A 20,806-nucleotide genomic window follows, 5' to 3' on the forward strand; every position below is an offset into this window, starting at 1 on the left:
AAGCCTGAAATTCATGTAGAGGAACCCTTTCTCATGAAAAACAAAAACAAAACAAAACAAATGAAAAATCAAACGGTGGAAAAAAAAGAGATGGAAAAAGGGAAAACAGAAACAGCTTTAGGGAAAAGCCCCACAGGATGCTTTGTTTCCTTGTGGGGACATCTGTAAATTTTGTTATAGAAACTGGAATCTTTATTCCAGCTCAGTCCCTCTACAGATAGAATTACAGTTTTACTGCGCCGTTTCCCAAACACAGAGCTACTGCTGCAAACAAAATCTGCTCAACAGAAATAAGTTAATGTTTTAAAGACAAGCAGTTGTTGATAATTGATTCAAACGGCTGCACTAAAAATTCGTCCCTTAATTGTCAAATCTCTGACAAACAAGTCAAGCAACAGTTTAGGGAATCCCCCAAAAGAAGCTTCTGCGTGACACGGCGTCCAGAAGTAGGGCAGGCCACTCCCCTGACTGCTGACTGGCTGATTCTAGGTAGGGGGCGTGGCCTTGAGCAATCGGGGCGGGACGGACGCCGAAGTGGGTGTGTCCGGGGCGGGGCGCGCAGGTCTTGAGACCGTCCTGGGCCACTGCGCCCTGGCGCCAGAGGAGCACCAGGCTGGCGGGGCGTCGGCCCGCGAAGGCGGGTCATGGCGGCGAGCAGCAGGCTGGAGGACGTGAGTGGGGTGTCCTTTCCCCGCCGTCTCCCCGCTTCCTGTGCTGGCCTCAGGGGGCGGAGACTGCGGACTGGGAACTAACCTGAGCCGCAGTGGCCTCAACCCGAGGAGTCTTGGGGTGCGGGGTGACGCGTCAGGCGGGGACCCAGACTTCCCGGATGAAGGTCGGAGGGACGCGGCAGGGTGGGCGCGCGCGCAACCCTTCAGTCAGCGGCTCACGTGCAGTGCGCGTCTTTGGTTCCGGAAATGGAAACGCCACGTGACGCGCGCAGGCCTGAAGGGTCCTTCCTGCGAGGGACTGACAGGTCTGGCGCGGCTTGCATACCCAGGTTGAACCTGTGGGCCCTCCTGCTGTAGCTGGAGAGGACAGGGAACTTGGTGTGTGATTGTGATGCCAGGCTGAACCCCAGCGTCCCTCTCTCGGACTGACCAGTAGCTATTATCTCCCGGAAACCCAGATTGGAGAAAAACAGTGTCATGTGCTGTTTTGAATGTAGGCATGGTGGGAAAGATGTTTGAATCTTAGATGCAAGCTTGATTGCTTAAAAAAAAAAAAGTGTACCCGATGACCTAGTTCACGCGTGTAGCTAGTGTTGAATAGTAATACAATTGCAAACGTCTTGTGTTTGAAAGCTCATTAAGACACTTTGATTAAATGTTTATTTGAAACTGGGGGAGGGGAGACGCTTTTGGAAGAAACTTGCATCTGTGTCCAGAACGAACTCTTTTTTGTTCATTAGCATAATAAAATTCCTGCCCTTGAGAAATGCAAGGCTGACATTACCTTAGCACATTGACCTGAGGTGAAAACTAGTAAGAACATTACTGTGGTCTGTGTACTACAGTACATCAAGAAAAGCAATGTTCCAGAACAGTAAGAGCTTAGATTCTTGTGTATTTGGTTTCTGCAGTCATTTATTTACTTTAGACTTGTTATGTAGTCCTTGCTGGCCTGGTACTCATTATGTAGCCTAGCCTGGCCTCAAATTTGCCTGTACCTGACTCACGTTAGCACTGGGATAATGGGAGTACCCCACCATACCTAGCTAGTTAAATTTTCTTGATGAAATTTAGGTTTCTAACAGTAAGAATAATAACAATTCTAGTTTTATTTTTCAACTGAGAAAAATGGAAAACTAAATAATACTCAGAAACTTAAAAGTCATATGTATTTAAAGCACAGCCCATAGTTTTTGAAATTTTACGAGTAAGATTTCGTGGAAGAATAAATATCTAAGAAGAAAACGAATGGCTTAGAAAAACATAAGCAGTACATCTTTCTTAGTTGGTTCCAAACTGCCCAGGATATACAACTTACTTTCAGGAGTACAGTCCTAGATATTTCTTTCAGCAAACAATTGGATGATTATTTCACAAGCAGTTAAACCGCTGAATTACTGTGGGTGTGAGTAGTTTGCCTGCTTCTGGTATTTTGAAGATAACAAAGTGCCCAGTCAGTAGGCAAACTACATGGACTATGTTGTAAGCCCAGGCACTTGAGTCAGTGAACTAATGGCTCATTGATAAAGACAAGGATTTGTTGGCAGATTTGGGTGAATTAACTTGCGGGCCTCTGCAAGCACCAACCAGGGCAGCTCAGAGTGTCTTAAGTGATAAGAGCCATTTTAGCGTCTACACTGCAGTGAATGTGGCACTGTTACCTCACCTGTGGTCTGTGTCTCCTCCTTCTCATGGAGAGTAGGTGGGACAAACCGTCTTTTGGTGTATGATTACCCTCAGACCAGGATATTCCCAGTGGTTTTAGTTCCTTACAGGCTCACGCTATGTAACTCGGGCTATATTCCAGCTCCCAGGAATCCTGCTGCTGAAGTGTCCCGCTCATTATACACGGGGTCCAGTAAGGCTTAATACAACCACAGAAATTGGGTCCCCAAAGGAAGCAGTTACTGGGGATAAAACTGAAGAGATAGTATTTGGGCCAAAACGATAGCTGAATTGTTTGGTGGTAACTCACTCAGTCGTACATTTGTCAAAATGGGTTGGGTGTACGTGTAGCATGCTTTCCTGCCTAGCATGCACATGTGCACTCAGCCTTTAGCACCACATAAAACAGACATGGTAGCGCACATCTGTAATCTCAGCACTGAGGAAATGAGGGCCAGGGAATCAAAAGTTCAAGGTCACCCTTGGCACTAGTGAGTTATATAGGCCAAGATAGGGGAAGTGAAGGAATAGTTTGGGGTTCTGGGGATGTAGCTCATTCATAGTGTGCATGAGGCCCTAGGTTTGGGGGTTAAAAAAGGACTCGTAAAAAGACAGAAAGAAGGGGGGGGGGACATGATGAGTTGATTAAAACTGGTTTTAAAAACAACAGAAAATAGCGAAGAGAAGATATAAAACCTTTCTATATGTTCAAAAGCTTAAAGTTGACTCGGCTTAACCTTGTAGAGCTGAAACTTGTCGTTTGACAGTCGGGGACTGAGTCAAGGAGAAGATGGCATCTGCTGTGTGTGATAGGCGGGGTAGTGGGAACAAGTAGGAATGGTGTAGAGATTGAGGGAGGCATCCTGAGAGCTCAGAACACTCAGAAGAGATCTGGGGAGGGGTTAGGCTGGAAAAGGAGTGCCAGTGCTCTTCCATAGCTCAGCTAGCCTGGTGAAGAACTTGAGGTCTGTCCCGAGGGTGCTGGGGAGTAACTCACAGGCACACTGTTGAGACCAGTGGGGAAGGCTCCACAGGCCAGGGTGACCCACAGATGACCAAGAGAAATGCTGAGAGTCTGGGTCACGAGAGAGCAGGATGGACGTTAGATATGAAGACCAGGAGAAGAATGAGAGTTAACAGAGGGCAGGGATGTGTCTCAGTGACAGAGTACTGGTCTGAGGTGTGGGGCGGAGTTCAGTTGCCAATGCCACAAGACAACTAATTAGTTAAATAAATAAACACATCCTCGCCCCTAGGGGACAAAGGTAGGAAGATCTTGGGCTCAAGACTAGCATGGGCTACACTTTGAGACCCTGCGTCCAGAGCAGGAGGATGATAAAGAGGTTAGACGTAGTAGCTTCCAGCTTTTAATCTCAGCACTTGAGAGGCAGAAGGATGAGGGTCTGTGTGACTTCAAAGCAAATCCGGTCTACATAGTGAGTTCCAGACCAGCAGGGTAATATGGCTCAAGACAGGTGGTGGTGATGTAGGCCTTTAAGTCCCAGCATCCTAGAGGCAGAGGCAGGCGGATCTCTGAGTTTGAGGTCAGCCTGGTCTACAGAACGAGTTCCAGGACAGCCAGAGCTACTCAGAGATCTCCATTTAAAAAACAAAACCACAAACAAACAAACAAACAAAAATTAAAATAATGACACGCATATTGATGGCCCATGAGTGAGTTGTGGAGACCTGCAAAGATAGGTGTGGAACATATATTGATTCATGCGCCAGTGTTTGCTGAGTGAATTCCTAAGACAGACAAGTAAGAGGTGGGGAGTTAGTGAGTCTAATGTAGTCTCCCAGGAAAGGTGGATAAATAGGCCCTTCAAAAAGAAGAAACAGAAAACAGGATAGTATGACAGAGGAGCTATACATAATGCTTTGATAATAGGGAAGTGACATGATGCAGACTTCCGGTGTCCAGGAAGGCTCCGTGATGGGAGTCGCCCCATCTAGGCATATAATGATGCTCACGCATTAGCCGAGGGGAGAGTTTCCAAGTTTCTGTGTCCTTCAGATTGAGACAGTGCTCACGGTGGAGGGTGTTGAGAACAGACACAGTCAGAATTACATGCCACTACGATGCTTGTTACCTAGCCAGTGCTGGGAGGCAAAGGCAGGGGGCGCACCACAAGTTGAGTTGAAGTCAGCAAGCCGCTGGCCAGCCAGGCCTCCCTAGAGAGAGCATCCCCTCAAAACGCAGGCAAAATCATCAGAATGATACCATAGATTGTGGCAAACAAAATTTGAGCTTCCAGGAAATTGCGTTCAGAGAGCACCGTAGCAGCATTAGGTGCCCGAGTGTGAAAACTGAGCAGCACCCCAGATCTGGGTTACACCTTAGATTTCCGTATTTAAGTCCAGTGCTGAATATTGAGCCCAGGGCCTCACACATGCTAGGCAACGCACATACAGCCCCAGTGGGTGTCAGAGGCAGGAGGATCAGGAGTCAAGGCTCGCTTCAGCCACATAGTGAATTTGAGACCAGCCTAACCTATGCACGTGTGTAATGTATGAATTGATCATATTCACCCATTGTCCTCTGATTTCACTCTCCTCCCATTGAGCTATTATCATCCCTCTGATTTCTTTACTGTCTTAAACAGTAAGTGTGTGTGTGTGTGTGTGTGTGTGTGTGTGTGTGTGTGTGTGTAGGTTTTTTAGATTTTTTTTTTTACATTTTATCTCTATTAGTGTTTGGACTACACTATTGTATGTGCACCAGAAGAAAGTACCAGATCCTCTGGAACTCAGGGTCTACGGTCACAGATGGTTGGGAGCCACCGCGTGGGTGCTGGGAGCCAAAGTCAGGTCCCCTAGAAAAGCAACAAGTGCTCTTAGCTGCTGAGCCACGACTCCAGCCTTCTTTACTCTTTCGAGACAGGATCTCAGTATGCTGCCCCTGCTAACTTGGAACTCCCTGTGTAGTCCAGGCTAGGTGAGCTATACCCTCCTCCTTCAGGCTCTCTTTAAGGCATTCTTTTTGTTTTTGTTTTTGTTTTCTTTTCCTTTCTTTCTTTCTTTCTTTCTTTCTTTCTTTCTTTCTTTCTTTCTTTCTTTCTTTTTTAGACAGGGTTTCTCTGCATAGCCTTGGCTGTCCTAGACTTGCTTTGTAGACCAGGCTGGTCTCCAACTCACAGTGATCTACCTGCCTCTGCCTCCCCAGGGCTGCGCTTAAAGGCATGCGCCACCACCGCCCGCTCCCCCCCCTTTTTTAAAAGCTTTATTTATGTATATTAGTGTTTGCTTGCATGCAGGTATGTATGGATACCTCTTGTGGGCCTCAGGAAGTCAGAGGAAGGAGTCAGATCCTCTGGGACTAGAGTTGCAGATGGTTGTGAGCTGCCACATGGGTGCTGTGGGTGCTGGGAATTGAACCCTGGTCCTCTGGAAGAGAGCTAGTGTTCTTAACTGTTGAGCCATCTCTCCAGCCCCCCTCCTTTTCTTTTTCTTCGAGACAGGGTTTCTCTGTGTAGTCTTGGCTGTCCTGGACTCGCTTTGTAGACCAGGTTGACCTCAAATTCACAGAGATCCACTTGCCTCTGCCTCCCGAAGTGTTGAGATTATAGGCGTTGGCCACTGTGCCTGGCTTAGGACCCTTTCACAGTAATGTAGAACACCAGACAGTTTAATATTTGCATGTGTGGACTGTGTGGGTGATTCATGCCTACGGTCCCAGTCCAGCTTCAGCCACATAGTGGATTTGAGGCCAGCCTAGCTTATACATGCATGCAGTGTATGAATTGATCATATTCACCCCTCATGCTCCCTCAGTGGCTCCCCTCCCGTCTTCACATCCCCTGCCGCCACCGGCTCCTCTTCTGTTTATATAATCCACTGCTCCTCACTTAGTGCTGCCTGCCTGCACGGGTGTGGGAGCATCTACTTGAGCATGGCCAGTCTAATGGGCATACTACAGAGCAGAAATGACTTTCCCCCCTGAGCAGCCTTCAGTTGCCCCTTGGCTCAGGTGGGGCCTCCCTATTGTATGTTTTCAAGGCTTGGTGAAATAGGTTGAAGCTAGACATGGTGGCATATACCTATAATCTCAGTACCTGAAGTAAGGAGTCAGGGGGATTGCTGTGACAGGAGTGAGACCAGCCTGAGCAAAACAGGGGGACCTTATTGCAGTTAAAAAATGGGTTGCTTAAATTACATTCTGCATTACTTTGTTCTAGAGTTAAATGGAATACTTGGGCATGATGGTGCACATTTTTTAGTTCTGGCACTCCAAACGTAGAGGCAGGTAGGTCTATGAGTTCTAGGCCAGCCTGGTCTACATGGTCAGTTTCAGGACATCCAGAGCTGTTACCCAGAGAAACTCTGTCTTAAACTCCCCACCCTCTGAAAAGTTCTTCACTGCTTCCAAAGCATGAGTTAGAGTAGCCTACACAGTGAGATTAAATCAGTGTGGAGTATAGTGCATGTAAAACAGGCTCCCAAGCCAGGCGCTACACACCTTTAATCCCCACACTCAGGCGGCAGATGGACCAATGTGAAAGACTCTCTCTTAATAAAAGTTTCACCAGCTGAGTGGTGGTGGCTCACACCTGTAATCCTAGGACTCAGGAGATAGAGGCAGGAGGAATATCAGTGAGTTTGAGGCCAGACTCATCTACAGAGCTAGTTCCAGGACAGCCAGGGCTACACAAAGAAACCCCATCTCAAATAAACCAACCAAGAAAAATAAATAAGTAAAATAAAGTTTCACCAAGTCATATGGCATTCCCTAAAGAGTGGTAATTTTTCAAAGTTGGCTTTCTGTGGGGTCTGTGCTGCCTCTGATGTGTACATTGTTTTCTGTTGCTGTATGTGGTGCTAGGGTCAGAGTCAGGACCTCCTGTGTGTCCAGGAAGCCCTCAACCAGTAAGCTGCACCCCAGCACACGCGCACACACGCACCTTTTCAGGATGTTCCATAAGCTAGGTGAGCACTCTCTTTCGGAGCTATGTCCTCAATTTGTTTAGTCTTTTAGAGAAAGGGTAGCGCTCCGTATTCTAAGCTGGCCTGGAAGGAGCTCCATTGCCCATACCAGCCTCACACTCTGGATTCCTTTGTCTTAGCCTCTCGGCCACAAAAAGACAAAAAAATCATACAGAATGTTTAAAAAATTTTTTTTATTAATTTATTCTTGTTACATCTCAATGGTTATCCCATCCCTTGTATCCTCCCATTCTTTCCTCCCTCCCATTTTCCCCTTATTCCCTTCCCCTATGACTGTTACTAGCCCAAGGGGCATGTCCCACGAAAGCCTTCACTTACCAGGAAACTGGGACAGAGGGGAGGACATCCTATTGGGACTCTAGATGAGAGAAGCATGGGAGAATAGCAAAGTAGAAGGATCCAGGGAGTCCTAGAAACCTACAAGTAGAACATTATGATAGGCAGATTTGGGCCCAGGGGTCGCGCTCAAACTAAGGCACCAGCCAAGGACAATACAGGCGGTAAACTTTAAACCCCTACCGAGATCTAGCCAATGGTCAAAACATTCTCCACAGTTGAGTGGAGAGTGGGGTATGACTTCCACACCCCTGGTGTGGTGGTCTCTGGTGTCTCATATTTGACCACGTCCCCTGGAGGGGGAGACCTGGTGGCACTCAGAGGAAGGATAGCAGGCTACCAAGAAGAGACTTGATACCCTATGAGCATGTACAGGGGGAGGAAATCCCCCTCAGGAACAGTCATACAGAATGGTTTTTAAAGCTCCAGGTGTGGTGGCGCATGCCTGGATTCTCAGGACCAGAGGACCGCCACAGATTGAAGGCTACTGTGTGCGACATGATGTTTCTTTACAATACCCTTTACCGTAGAATAACTCAAACAACCAAAAAAGTGCATTTAAAAAAAAAGCTTTATTAGATATGTCTCAGGAACATGATCCAGAAAGTCTTGACTACAACGTGCTCTAACTTGTGTGGCTTTCCGCTCACAGGGTTCCTTGGATGTCCTACAAAGTATGGATGATGACCCACTTCTGGACAGCCAGCCTCTCCCACATCACTCTTTGCATGCTCACTTCAGACCCAGATTCCATCCTCTTCCCACCGTCATTGTAGCGAATCTGCTGCTGCTTATCCACGTGAGTGCACTGCAGAGCGTACCAGCATGGAGGGAGAGACGGCCCGGGCACAAGATGGTTGGAGGACCAGGATTCCACCTCCAGCACCTGTGTCAAAACCTGGGGATGGAGGGGTACAGTCCCAGCAATGGGGAGGTGGAGATGGGAGGGTCCCTGGGACTCTCTGGGCAGCCTAATCTAATAGGTGAGCCTCTGATGTGACTGAGACCCCCGTCTCCAAACCAGAACAACAAGGTAGATGTCTCCAAGGAACAGCACCTGCGTTGTCCTCTGACCCTCAAGTGCATACACACGGGCACACACAAGTCCAATACATAGATAGCTCTCCAAGGGCATTTGGACTGTATCTATCAGGATATACATATATATTTGTGCCCGTGCTTCTTTTTTTATTTATTTGTTTGTTTGTTTTCGAGACAGGGTTTCTCTGTGTAGCCTTGGCTGTCCTAGACTCATTTTGTAGACTAGACTGGCCTCGAACTCACAGCGATCCGCCTGCCTCTGCCTCCCAAGTGCTGGGATTAAAGGCGTGCGCCACCACGCCAGGCCTTGTGCCCGTACTTCTATTTCAAAGAATTTGTTGTAAAGCTGTTTACACACCAGTAGGGACATAGTGAGTGGTAATGTTGCTTGTTATATTAAGAAACCACAAATTACTTGGTGTTCTGATGTCCACTGTTTCTGCTCCCGAATTCCAGGCTAGCTGGCCCATGAACAGAAACACTGCCTCCAAACAAGGTGGAAGGAGAGAACCCATTCTGGAAATGTTCTGGAAATGTCGTCCTCTGGTTTCCACATTCATGCTATAGCAAAGTACACACACACAAGCACAATAAATAAATAAATAAATAAAGCCAGGTGTGGTGGTGCAAGCTTTCAATTCCAGCACTTGGAAGGCAGAGCAGGCAGTCTCTGTAAGTTCAAGGCCAGCCTAAGCTACACATCAAATTTAGGCCAGTTAGGGCTATGTAGTGAGACCCTGTGTCTAAAAAACAAACATGCCCATAATATCAGTAATTACCAGGTAGAGGCAGGATGATAGAAAAGTTATAAGTCAGTCTGGGCTGTATAGTAAGACCTTAACCATTTGCAGTGATTAGCATATATTCAAGTCCATATTAATTTTAATTAATTAATCTACATTTAATTTCAATGCCCTGTCCCTCTTTTTAAGTGCCCCATTTGTCAGACTCCTCTAGAAGGTGACCTGTGCCCCAAGCCTGGCTCCAGAGGACAAGTGTGGCTCAGGAGAGTTCATTTCTAGTAAGCTCTGTGTTCCTCTGACTTGTCAGCATGTGGCATCCTAGAGCCACTGTTCCACAGCTCACTCCTTTTACTGTGTTATGGGCCTCTGTCCAAATTAGTAGGCTAGCTTATGGGCCAGTGGCTGGTAATGCCTTCAGACTGGACACATACATGAACTGCTTTTTTTTTTTTTCCTTTTTTAAAGACAAGATCTTACTCTATAGCCAACACTGACCTTGATCTCACAATGTAGACCATGCCGGTCTAGAACTCAGAGATCCACCTGCTTCTGCTTCCCAAGTGCTGGCTATTGAATTTATTTTTGAGGAATAGGATTCTTATAGGAAGATTACTGAGCTAAGATATTTCCAAATCATTTTCTGAAAGTGATTCCCAGTTCAGTTAGCAATAGATGAGTCATTTTTCCTGTGCCCAGGCACCATTTAAATCTTTCTCAATCTCATCAGGTATTTGTTCTCTTAAAACTGAAGCTAGGAGTACATTTAAAAAAAGAGATTTATTCATTATGTATACAGTATTTTACCATGCTAGAAGAGGGCACCAGACCTCATTATAGATGGTTGTGAGCCACCATGTGGTTGCTGGGAATTGAACTCAGGACCTTTGGAAGAGTGGTCAGTGCTCTTAACCTCTGAGCCATCTCTCCAGCCCCTAGGGATACATTTTTTAATAGGTTTTTTTTTTTTTATTTTTAGTTATGTGTGGATTTGTGCATGTGAGTGGGGGTGCCTGCAGAAGTCAGTGCTATAGATCCCACTGGAGGCTGTGTTCCTGGTGGTGTGAAGTGCCCAACAACAAGGATGCTGGGAACTGAACTCTTCTGCAAGAGCATAGCATGTGCTTAACCAGAGATTAGCATATATGCAAATCAATATTAATTTTAATTAATTTAATCTATATTTAATTTTAATACTCTATCCTTCCTTTTCTAAATTCCCCATTTACCAGACTCCGCTAGAAGGTGTACTTACTGTGCCCCAAGATACTGTTATGCTAGTCTTCTCCTTACGCTCCTGGAAGTAAACTTTTCTTTTCTTTTTTCTTTTTTTTGCTTATTTTATTTATTTTTTTATTAATTTATTCTTGTTACATCTCAATGGGAAGTAAACTTTTCAAACCACAAATTTTATTGTTTATTTTTGATTATGTGGTGATGAGAGTGCAAATATCTTTGGAGGATAGAAGAAAGTATCTGACCTCTGGGGCTGGTTCCAGTGGTAGTGAGCCACTTGGCAGGGCTGCCGTGGACTGACCCTTCACGGTTCCCTGTCAGGGCTGAGTGCAGTCTTAGGCACCAAGCCATCTCTTCAGTCCTTATTATTTGCTTTTGACATAATGAACTCTTCTTGCATCCTTTTTTTTTTTTTTTTTCTAATAAAGAGAAAGACATAAACTTTAAGTGAGCACCTCCTTAAGTGAGATTTAGGGTAACTTTCTTTTCTTACTTGTGTTTTTGTCTGTGTTTTCCTACACTTTTCTTTTTCAAAGTTGACATGCAATCTCCCTATGTAGCCCAGGTTGACCTGGAATTTTCATCCTCTGAGTGTTAGGATTATAGGAATGTGCTTCTGTGCCCAGCTTCTACAAATTTTTATAATGCTTTGGTTTAAAAAAAAAAGTTTAAAAATCACTTGTAAGGCTAGGATAGGATACATCACAGAATCCTTTAGAAAATGGCAGTTCCTGCTTCCTAAACGCATATATTTATTTTAATTCTTTCTTACATCGGTGTCTGAGTGTGTGTATGCACACATTTGCGCATGCAGGTATGTGTGCCACAGCACACAGAACTCAAGTCAATTTGTAGAAGTCAGTTCTCTCCTTCCACCATGTGGATCCTGTGGTCAAACTCAGGCGGTCAGTCCTGGTGACAAGTGCCTTTACCCACTGAGCCATCTCACCATCCCTGACAACAACTTACACATTCATTGTGAATCCTACTGCTTTTCTTTCCGCCAGGTTGTGTTTGTTATTTTAGCCTTTTTAACAGGTGTGCTGTGTTCGTACCCTAATCCAAATGAAGACAAGTGCCCGGAAGACTACACCAACCCATTGAAGGTTCAGACTGTCATAATCCTTGGGAAAATTACCCTGTGGATCCTGCATCTGCTTCTTGAACGCTACATCCAGTATCACCACAGGAAAGTCAGAAGCCGAGGCTATTCCCAGATCTACTGGTCCACGAGGCATCTCAAGTCACTGGCCCTCATGATCCACTCTTCTGGTAAGTACTGCATCTCTCAGATGAAGTGTGGCTTGAGTGTCAAAAATGACAAAAGGACAAGTGAAACTTGGTTTATTGAGTTATTAATCAAATATATTCTCTTTGAGAGTGATATACATTGTAGTCCCTCTCCTGATTTTTTTGTGTGAAGAGAGATTGAACACAAGGCTTTGTGTGTGCTAAGCAAGCACTCCAGTATTGAGCTATGCCCCACCTACCTGTTGACACTTTTCTTACACAGTCTTATTGTTGGTTTGAGATAGGAACTCACTGTGTCTATAGGATGGCACTCCTAGAACTCTCTTCCATGAGGCTTGCCTCCAGCTAACAACAGTCCATCTGTCTGTGCCTCCGAAGTAAGTGCTGGGATGACAGGCATGTGTCGCATGCCTGGGATACAGCCTCGATTTTTATTTGAAAATTGTATTTGCTATGGGTGTCATACCGACTTATCCCTTTTCAAAATACAGAATTTTCCACCTGGTTAGTATCAGCCATCTCATTTGCTCAAGGAGGAAGGATGCTGCTGCTTGACAGTCCTGAGGATTAGAAAAAGTATCTGAATTTACGAGGTAGAGGCTGGAGAGCCTTGAATTCAATGCCAGTGTATATAGCAAGCTTGAGGCCAGCCTGCGCTATGTAGGACCTTATCTCAACAAACAAACAACCCCCCTGCCCCCCCCAAAAAAACCCCAAAACTCATTCTTTACAAAAAAAGAATTTTTAGAATGAGGTTCCATGATTTTTTGTGTGTGTGTGCTATAGGCAATAGTGATAATAAGTTGCTAGGCTATAGACAAATGAGCTAAGTTACTCAAAACAGAAAACAAAAACATTGCCTTTCTTTTTATTAATTCAATTATTCATATTACATCTCAGTTGTTATCCCATCCCTTGTATCCTCCCATTCCCCCCTCCCTCCCGCTTACCCACTACTCCCCTCCCCTATGATTGTGACTTGGGGGGACCTCCTTCCCCTGTATATGCTCATAGGGTATCAGGTCTCTTCGTGGTAGTCTGCTATCCTTCCTCTGAGTGCCACCAGCCCTTCCCATCCAGGGGACGTGGTCAAATATGGGGCACCTGAGTTCGTGTGAAGGTCAGTCGCCACTCTTCAATCAACTGTGGAGACTATCCTGTCCTTTGGCTAGATCTGGGTAGGGGTTTGAAATTTACTGCACATATTGTCCTTGGATGGTGCCGTAGTTTGAGCGGGACCCCTGGGCCGAAATCCGTCCATCATAATGTTCTTCTTGTAGGTTTCTAGGATCCTCTGGATCCTTCTATTTCCCCATTCTCCCATATTTCTCTCACAAATTTCTTGATCGATTCCACTTGCCAAAACTGAATCAAGATCAGATAAACAGATTAAATAGTCCTATTTCTCCTGTGGAAATAGAAGCAATCATTGATAGTCTCCCAACCAAAAAAAGCCCAGGACCAGAGGGTTTCAGCACAGAATTCTACCAGACCTTCAAAGAAGAGCTAATACTGATACTCTTCAAGCTACTCCAAAGGATAGAAACAGATGGAACATTACTAAATTCATTCTATGAGGCGACAGTCACATTGATACCTAAACCCCACAAAGACCCAACAAAAAAAGAGAATTTCAGACCAATTTCTCTTATGAACATTGATGCCAAAATACTCAATAAAATACTTGCAAAACAAATACAAAACATTATGTCTTAAGCCAGGCCTGGTGAGCCTAGCTCCCTGAGAAGCTGAGTCAGGAAAATCACAGTTTCGAGGTTTGCTTAAGTGTGGTGAAGGTTATCCTGGGTAGCTTGGTGTTCTGTTAACAATTCCAGGGCTTCTGGAATAAACACTTGGACACCAGTGACAGTGGGAGAAGAGATGTCAGCAGGGAACCAAAGCTGGCATAGTTCCAGAAAGGCCTCGGCCCCAGGTCTTGTTTACCCTCTATAAAAACCACAAGATGATTTTACAGAGGCGAACATGGCTGGCAGGAGGTTGTTAAAGGCAACATCGCACTGTTCCTGCCGTTTCTACAGGTCATTGTGTTCCAAGTAGCAAGTAAAAGGCCCGGTTGGCAAACAGGCAGTACAAGCAGCGCTTTAAGTAAATCACTAAATAAACCAGTAAATCAGTATCTCATAATTGGTCTCTTCTACCTTATTCTACTTCATTAGTGTCTTAGTTAGGGTTTCTGTTGCTGTGAAAACACACCATGACCATGGCTACTCTTATAAATGAAAATATTTGGTTGGGACTGGCTTGCACATCAGAGGTTTAATCCATTGTCACCGTGGCGGGAAGCATAGCACTGCACAGGCAGACATGGTGCTGGAGAGCTGAGTGTTCCACATCCAGATCAGCAGGCAGCAGGAAGAGAGACACTCTAGACCGAGCATGAGCATCTGAAACCTAAAACACCTCCCCCACTGACACACTTCCTCTAACAAAGACACATCTCTGAATGGTGCCCCTGCCTGTGAGCCTATGGGGCCACCTACATTCAAACCCTCACAAGTAGTGAGTTCTTGTCACAAAGCAAAAAGTATATATAGGACTCAGGATACACCTGTGATGGACTACTTGCTTATATTGCACAGGGGCCTAGGGTGAATATCTGGTACCCCCCACACAGAGACAGACAGACAGACAGACAACAGAAAACAGAAGCTTCACGGGTCCTGAGTCAAGGCAGATCAGTCCCTGCGCACAGGGTATGGCGTTCTTAGTTGTTGAAGGCCTTTCTGAGGTTTAATAGAATTAAATTGAACTGGACCAGGGAGTGTTGACTCAGTATCCTATTTTGACCTTAGAAAATCCTCTTGGGTTCTACTGAATGAATGTTTCTTGTATATTCTGTTAGGGTGTTACCAAAGGGAAACCACAGGGCCATCCACTCCCCAGAGCTATTGATGGAGGCTAAGGGAGCAAACTTTTTGTTTGGTTGGTTGGTTTTGGTATTGTTTTTTTTCCAGACAAGGTTTCTCTGTGTGATAGCCTTGGCTATCCTGGAAATCACTTTGTAGACCAGGCTGTCCTTGAACTCACAGAGATCCACCTGCCTCTGGCTCCTGAGTGCTGCGATGAGAGATCCTCACTGAGCCTGGATGAGTGGACAGAGGTTCTTGCTCCCAGACTCCACCAGGGAAGTTTGTGGGTTCTAACTGGTGCTTAGCCACTATGTGACCAGAAGAAGGCGCCATAGCATAAGAATAAGAACAGGAACTGTTGAACTACTTTATTTATATGAGATAAGAGTAAAGAATACTCTCAGGGATTGATCTAGAAATAATAGTTTGGTGTTTTTTGTTTTGTCTTCAAAATCTGGAAGTAAAAGCTTTGGAATTCACAAAGAAGTTATTGAGACTTGACATTTTTAAAATCTGACTTTAATCTAGGTATGATACACTCTGAGCCCTCAGGAGGCTGAGGCAGGAGAATTGTCAGTGAACTCAAGGCCAGCCTACACTATATTGGCACCCTGTCTCAATACATACTATGTTTGCACATGTGCAGAAGAAGCAGAAGAAGTTAGTTTAATAGTTTTATAAAGCCAAGAAATCATTCCTGAGTTTTAAAACAAGGTCAGGTTTTTCTGTTATTATTTTTGCTGCTAGGAGCCAAACCCAGGGTTTCTCATCTGCTGACCCTCTACCCTGACACCACCATCTTCTGGCAACATCTTGCCACTGAGCTAAATCTTTAACTCCTTGATTTTTTTTTTTTTTTTTTTTTTTTTTTTTTTTTGTGATGAGGTCTCCTGTAACTACGTTGGCTTCATCCTTCTCCCTCTACCTTTTGAATTCCAGGGTCACAGGTCCAATCTTTGATTTCATGTGGTTCTGGGGATTGAACCCAGGTGGTCATCCATGCTGGGCAAACATTCTACAGGCCAAGCTATATGGGCAGCTCTCAGAGATTTTTGTTTTAAAGAATTTAAATTCCCAATCTCTAGAGCTTCCCTAAGTCTGGTGACTGGAGAAGAAGTTCCAAGCCTCTGATTGCTAGTCTTTCTGGTGATCAGACCCATGCTCAGGCTATGTCGAGCTCTCCCTGATTAGCATACACTCTTGCTTGATCCTAAGCGTTTATTATGTATAGTTCTGTTACTTAGGAAATCACAAGGGCTTAAGGAAATTGGAGATAGATAGATAGATAGATCGATAGATAGATAGATGGACAAAGAGAGAGAGAGAGAGAGAGAGAGAGAGAGAGAGAGAGAGAGAGAAAACAGGCATCAAACCAAAAGGAACTGCTGCAGACTGAAGAGCAGCATCCCATCCCTATCTGTGTCCCTCCTTCCCTCAGGCAACACAGCACTCCTCCTCCCCCTCCCCCTCCTCTGCCTGCAGCATTCCTTCCCTGAGCCCAGCTGGCTGTGCCTTGAGCTGATTTTGGCCATACTGACCCTGGAGATGATCGGTTCCCTGGCCTGTCTGCTCTTCTATACAGGTGAGAGTGGGAAGGGAAGCCTGAAAGGGAGCCACTGTCCTGTCACCTCTGTCCCCTCTCCTGCACAGTCAGAAGCATAGCCTGATATGTTAGTCAAAAGCCTTCCCCCTTAGTTGAGGACTCCATTCGTACCCCTGTCATTCACTTCTGATTACTACATGTCTTCTATCTGAGCAACAGAAAGAGAGAGACAACCACTGTCAATTTTCTACATTTGTGTCATTTTGGGACCTTTGAGCTGGAGAGATGGCTCAGCAGTTAAGAGTACTTACTGCTCTTAATCCTGTCAGGAGGCTCACACCTGCCAGTGAGTACACCCCAGGGGATCCAGCGCCTCTGGCCTCCTGAAAGCACAGGCCCATCCCCTTACCCACATGCATATGATATTATACTCTTTAAACAATAAGGAATTTTCAGCAGACTTATGTAATGCTTTCATAGCAAACAAAACAACAAACTTGCTTCCTATAAGGCTGTGTTTCTCAACCTTTCTACTGCTGTAACCCTTTAATACAGCCCCTCATGTTGTGGTGACTTCCAGCCTTACAATTATTTTCATTACTACTTCACAACTGTAATTTTGCTACTATTATGAAGTATAATTAAATATTTGATATGCAATATATCTGACTGACTCCTGTGAAAAGGTCATTTGACACCCCCTTCCCCACAAAAGGCGTCACAATTCACAGGTTGAGCACCTCTGTTATAAGTCAAACAGAATGGCCCGGAATTCATAGCCAGCTCCCTGCTTCTGCCTCCCAAGTGCTAGGATCATAGCTGAGTCAGCAAGCTAGGCCCTGCATGTAAGTTTGTCGTGTAAATTAAAAACAAAGGCCAAGCCTAATGGCACACACATGTAATCCCAATACTTGGAAAACCGATCCATGTGAGTCTTTTTTGAGTTTCAGGCCAGTCTGGTCTGCACAGTGAGACCCTGTGTCAAGAAAAGAAAACAGGCTGGGTGTGGTGGCGCATGCCTTTAATCCCAGCACTCGGGAGGCAGAGGCAGGCGGATTGCTGTGAGTTCGAGGCCAGCCTGGTCTACAAAGTGAGTCCAGGATGGCCAAGGCTACACAGAGAAACCCTGTCTCGAAAAACCAAAAAAAAAAAAAAAAAAAAAAAAGAAAAGAAAAGAAAAGAAAACAGAAAGATGAGTGCCCACTTTATGAGCTAGTCACGGGAACAGAATGAGGTCACCCATCTAGGACAGTTAAGCTGTTTCTCATGTGTTGTAAATGTCACCTATTGCTGTTGTGATTTTGTTACTACTGATGATCTGCACACTCCCCATGACTAGTCCTGGCTTAGTAGGCTTTCAAATGTGTGTGTTGATAAACAAGCAGCAAACTCTTTACTCGGTATGTGAGCTCATGTATATTACCCTTGTAGAAAGAGTAACTGATTAGTAGAACTTGGAAAACTGAATATAGCAATTACTTCAAAATAGATAACCTGTGTATAAATGATCTTATTATTTCAGTGAGAATTAGGAGATTCAATAGAGCCAAGCCCCAGCCTGATATACTTGAAGAAGAAAAAATGTATGCTTACCCTAGCAGTAATGCCTCAGAGACCGGCTTCAGGTAAGGCTTGCATTGGCACTGAAAAATTGCAATTAACGTTTCCCCTTTGGGAGGTTCAGGAAGAGTGGATTCCTAGCCAGAGCAATATAACAAAATTGTGACCCAAAGTAATTTTTAAAAAATGGTTTTGAAAATGCTGAGAATGTAGTCAGAGGTTCTGTGTTTGAGTCTTAGGGTTCATCCTTAGTATCAAGAGCTCGCATAGACACAACCTAGAAGGCTGAGCTGACCCCAAGTTTGATTTCAGCAGACAGAATTTTGTTTCAGAAAAATAAGCATTTTCTTTCCATATAGCATTCTTCTGTACTGTAATATATCCAACAATAGTATTTTTGGGTTGTTTTGAAACAGGGTAGCCTATTTTATGTAGCACTATGCAGTCCTGGCTGGCATTGAACTCAGACATCCATCTGGCTCTCTATCCTTTATGATGAAAGGTGTCCACCAGGACTCCCAGCTCTATTGTAAGTTTTTAATGAGCCTTCATTGCTGAAAAATCAGATCTTTTGTAATAGAGCTGGTGGGCTGACCAACTCACCTACCTCCCAGACCCAGATCCAGGGCCTTGAGTTGGCCCACCACGACATCTACCCATCTACACGTGGCTGGAGCACAGGAAGGGACCAGGCCCGTAGATCCAAAGCTGCAGGCTCTCCATGACACAGGGCAACAGCAGGATATCTGTGTGAGGATCCAGTATTGATAGTGTAGCAGATGGCAGAGGCCTTGAACCAGTCCAATGACTCATTGCATTGAACAATTGCAAGTAAGGATGTTTGAACAAAAGGGTATAGTGTGGGACACAGTACACTGTACCCAGTGAGATCTGTTGTTGTTTTCTTTTGGAGGGAGGTTGTAAGGGTGAAGGGCAGATACGATGGAATGGGGGAGATGAGTGGGATTGGGATGCATGATGTGAAAATCACAAAGAATAAGACATTTTAAAATAATCATTCATTTCATAACAAAATCCAAGTAAATTTTAAAATGAGCAAGTATTACTCTTAGAGAAATAAAAGTTGGTGTATGAAAAATAATAGTAGGCCTTACCGTAGCTTAACTGAGAAAAATGATTTATACAGTGATAATGTAGCTTCTGAATATGGATTTAACTTATAATTATAATACCATTCACTGGATTGAGAGGACAGACATATGTGATGTAAACATAGAGCTGGGGAGAATAGGAGGAAACCCTGCTATTTGTGTTTATTTTGAGTTTGGGATAGGGTCTCACTGTGGGGTTGAGACTAGACTCTAGTTTGCTGTGTTGCTATGTAGCCCACGGTAGACTCAGACTCTTGATTCTCTTCTTTAGCCTGCTGAGTACTGGAACTTACTGTATAGACCTTCTAGCTCACAGAGATCCACCTACCTCTTGCTGTGTTGCTGTGTCGTCCAGGCTGTGAGTTTCAGGACAGCTAAAGCTACTTAGAGGGAGACTGTGTGTGTGTGTGTGTGTGTGCGTGCGCGCCCGTGTATGCAGTTTTAGTAGAGTGGCTTACAGGCTGCGGTCTGAGGAGTCCAACAGTGGCTGTCTTAGAGCACACAGGCCCAGGATCTGGTTGTTCAGTCCGTGAGACTGGATGTCTGAGCAGTCCCAGTCTGGTCCTGGACCCCAGTGAAGTCCTAGAGAGCTGCCAGTTGTCAGTGCACATTGGAATTCTGAAGAACTCAGTTCCATGGCCAGGAAGGGATGCGTCAAGAACAGGGTAGAAGCAGGCAGAAAGCAAAAGTTCCTCTGTCCATGTTCTCTATGTGGGTTGCCAGCAGGAAGTGTGGCCCAGATTTAGAGTAGGTCTCCACCTCAAATAATCCAGCTGGGAAAAAATCCCTCCTAGGTGTGTTCAGCTGCTTGAGATTTAGTCAAGTTGACAATTAAGATTAGTCAGCGTAGTCATTCCTAATAAATCAGGAGGTTGGTTTTATGGGGCAGACACAGACAGGGTCTCACTATTTAGCCTTGCCTGTCCTGGAAATTGCTAGGTAAGCGAGGCTGGCCCTGTCCTCACAGAAATCTGCCTGCCTCTGCCTCCTGAGTGCTGATGTACAGCAACATGGCCTGATTCATGTATTGACTTTACATTGTAAAAGCTTCCAACAAGTTTTCTAGAGGCCAAAGGGGAAAAGTAGATAAATAAGTAAAGGCAACAAGTACAGACAGATTGATTTCCAGCTCGATCCACTAAGTTCACTCTGGAAAGAGTTATTTTGGGATATCCCTGGTGTATGAACCTGAAGGAAAGAACTTGCTCTACTGAGCACTGTTGAGGACTCATTTGAGGTGAGACCGAAGAATGTTAGTGAGTTCGTGTAACCTGTTTATATCTTGAATTCTGCAGGACAATTTCAAGCCTAGAAGAAGTTGTTGAAAAGCAAGGAGACATAATATTGTACCTGAAGCGGCACAATGCCCTGCTGAGTAAGCGGCTGTCGGAACTGGCTGCTCAGCCGACTAGGACATGAGAGATTCATGAGCTCGACCGCCGCTGCGTCCACAGTAGGTTCAGACAGTCCCGCTGACCCATAGCCTTTCCTGAAGCCACGTTCAGACTGTGCTGGGATCCTGAGTTCAGTTGTACCCATGAAGACCAATGTGTGTTCCAGAGATGGGGCCTCTCGGGAGTTTATAAAAGTCTGGGAAACTTGACAGTGTTATGTATTGTTGAATAGGTCGATTGGCAGTTTTTGTCTCAGCCCTCTGAGGTTCTGGGGAAGCTAATGAGCATATGGTGCCCAGGCATGCTTGCCTTCGCTCCTCTGAGCACTGGGGTAGCAGGTGGGAAAATGGGGGACTGACAAACAGTCACATGCATCAACGTGCTTTATGTAACTAAGCTGTGTCAAAAGTGAGCCACCTGCCTGGGCAAAGAGAGCCCAGGTT

At 45.1% G+C, this 20,806-nt stretch overlaps 1 protein-coding gene across 2 annotated transcripts; it reads left to right on the forward strand.

The window, feature by feature from the left end:
• Nucleotides 1-542: 542 nt before the first annotated feature.
• Nucleotides 543-20,440, forward strand: Tmem192 (transmembrane protein 192). 2 transcript variants are annotated; one of them, XM_051169506.1, is made up of 6 exons: nucleotides 543-671; nucleotides 8,269-8,415; nucleotides 11,641-11,905; nucleotides 16,193-16,336; nucleotides 17,820-17,922; nucleotides 20,265-20,440. In XM_051169506.1, the coding sequence occupies exons 1-6, from the start codon at nucleotides 645-647 to the stop codon at nucleotides 20,386-20,388; spliced, it is 810 nt and encodes a 269-aa protein (XP_051025463.1). In that variant the 5' UTR covers nucleotides 543-644; the 3' UTR covers nucleotides 20,389-20,440. The 2 variants fall into 2 exon arrangements, with proteins under 2 accessions (XP_051025463.1, XP_051025462.1); XM_051169505.1 differs by lacking the exon at nucleotides 16,193-16,336.
• Nucleotides 20,441-20,806: the final 366 nt, after the last annotated feature.

The sequence above is a fragment of the Acomys russatus genome, chromosome 27 (genome assembly GCF_903995435.1).
Source record: "Acomys russatus chromosome 27, mAcoRus1.1, whole genome shotgun sequence".
In the NCBI taxonomy this organism is placed as follows: domain Eukaryota; kingdom Metazoa; phylum Chordata; class Mammalia; order Rodentia; family Muridae; genus Acomys; species Acomys russatus.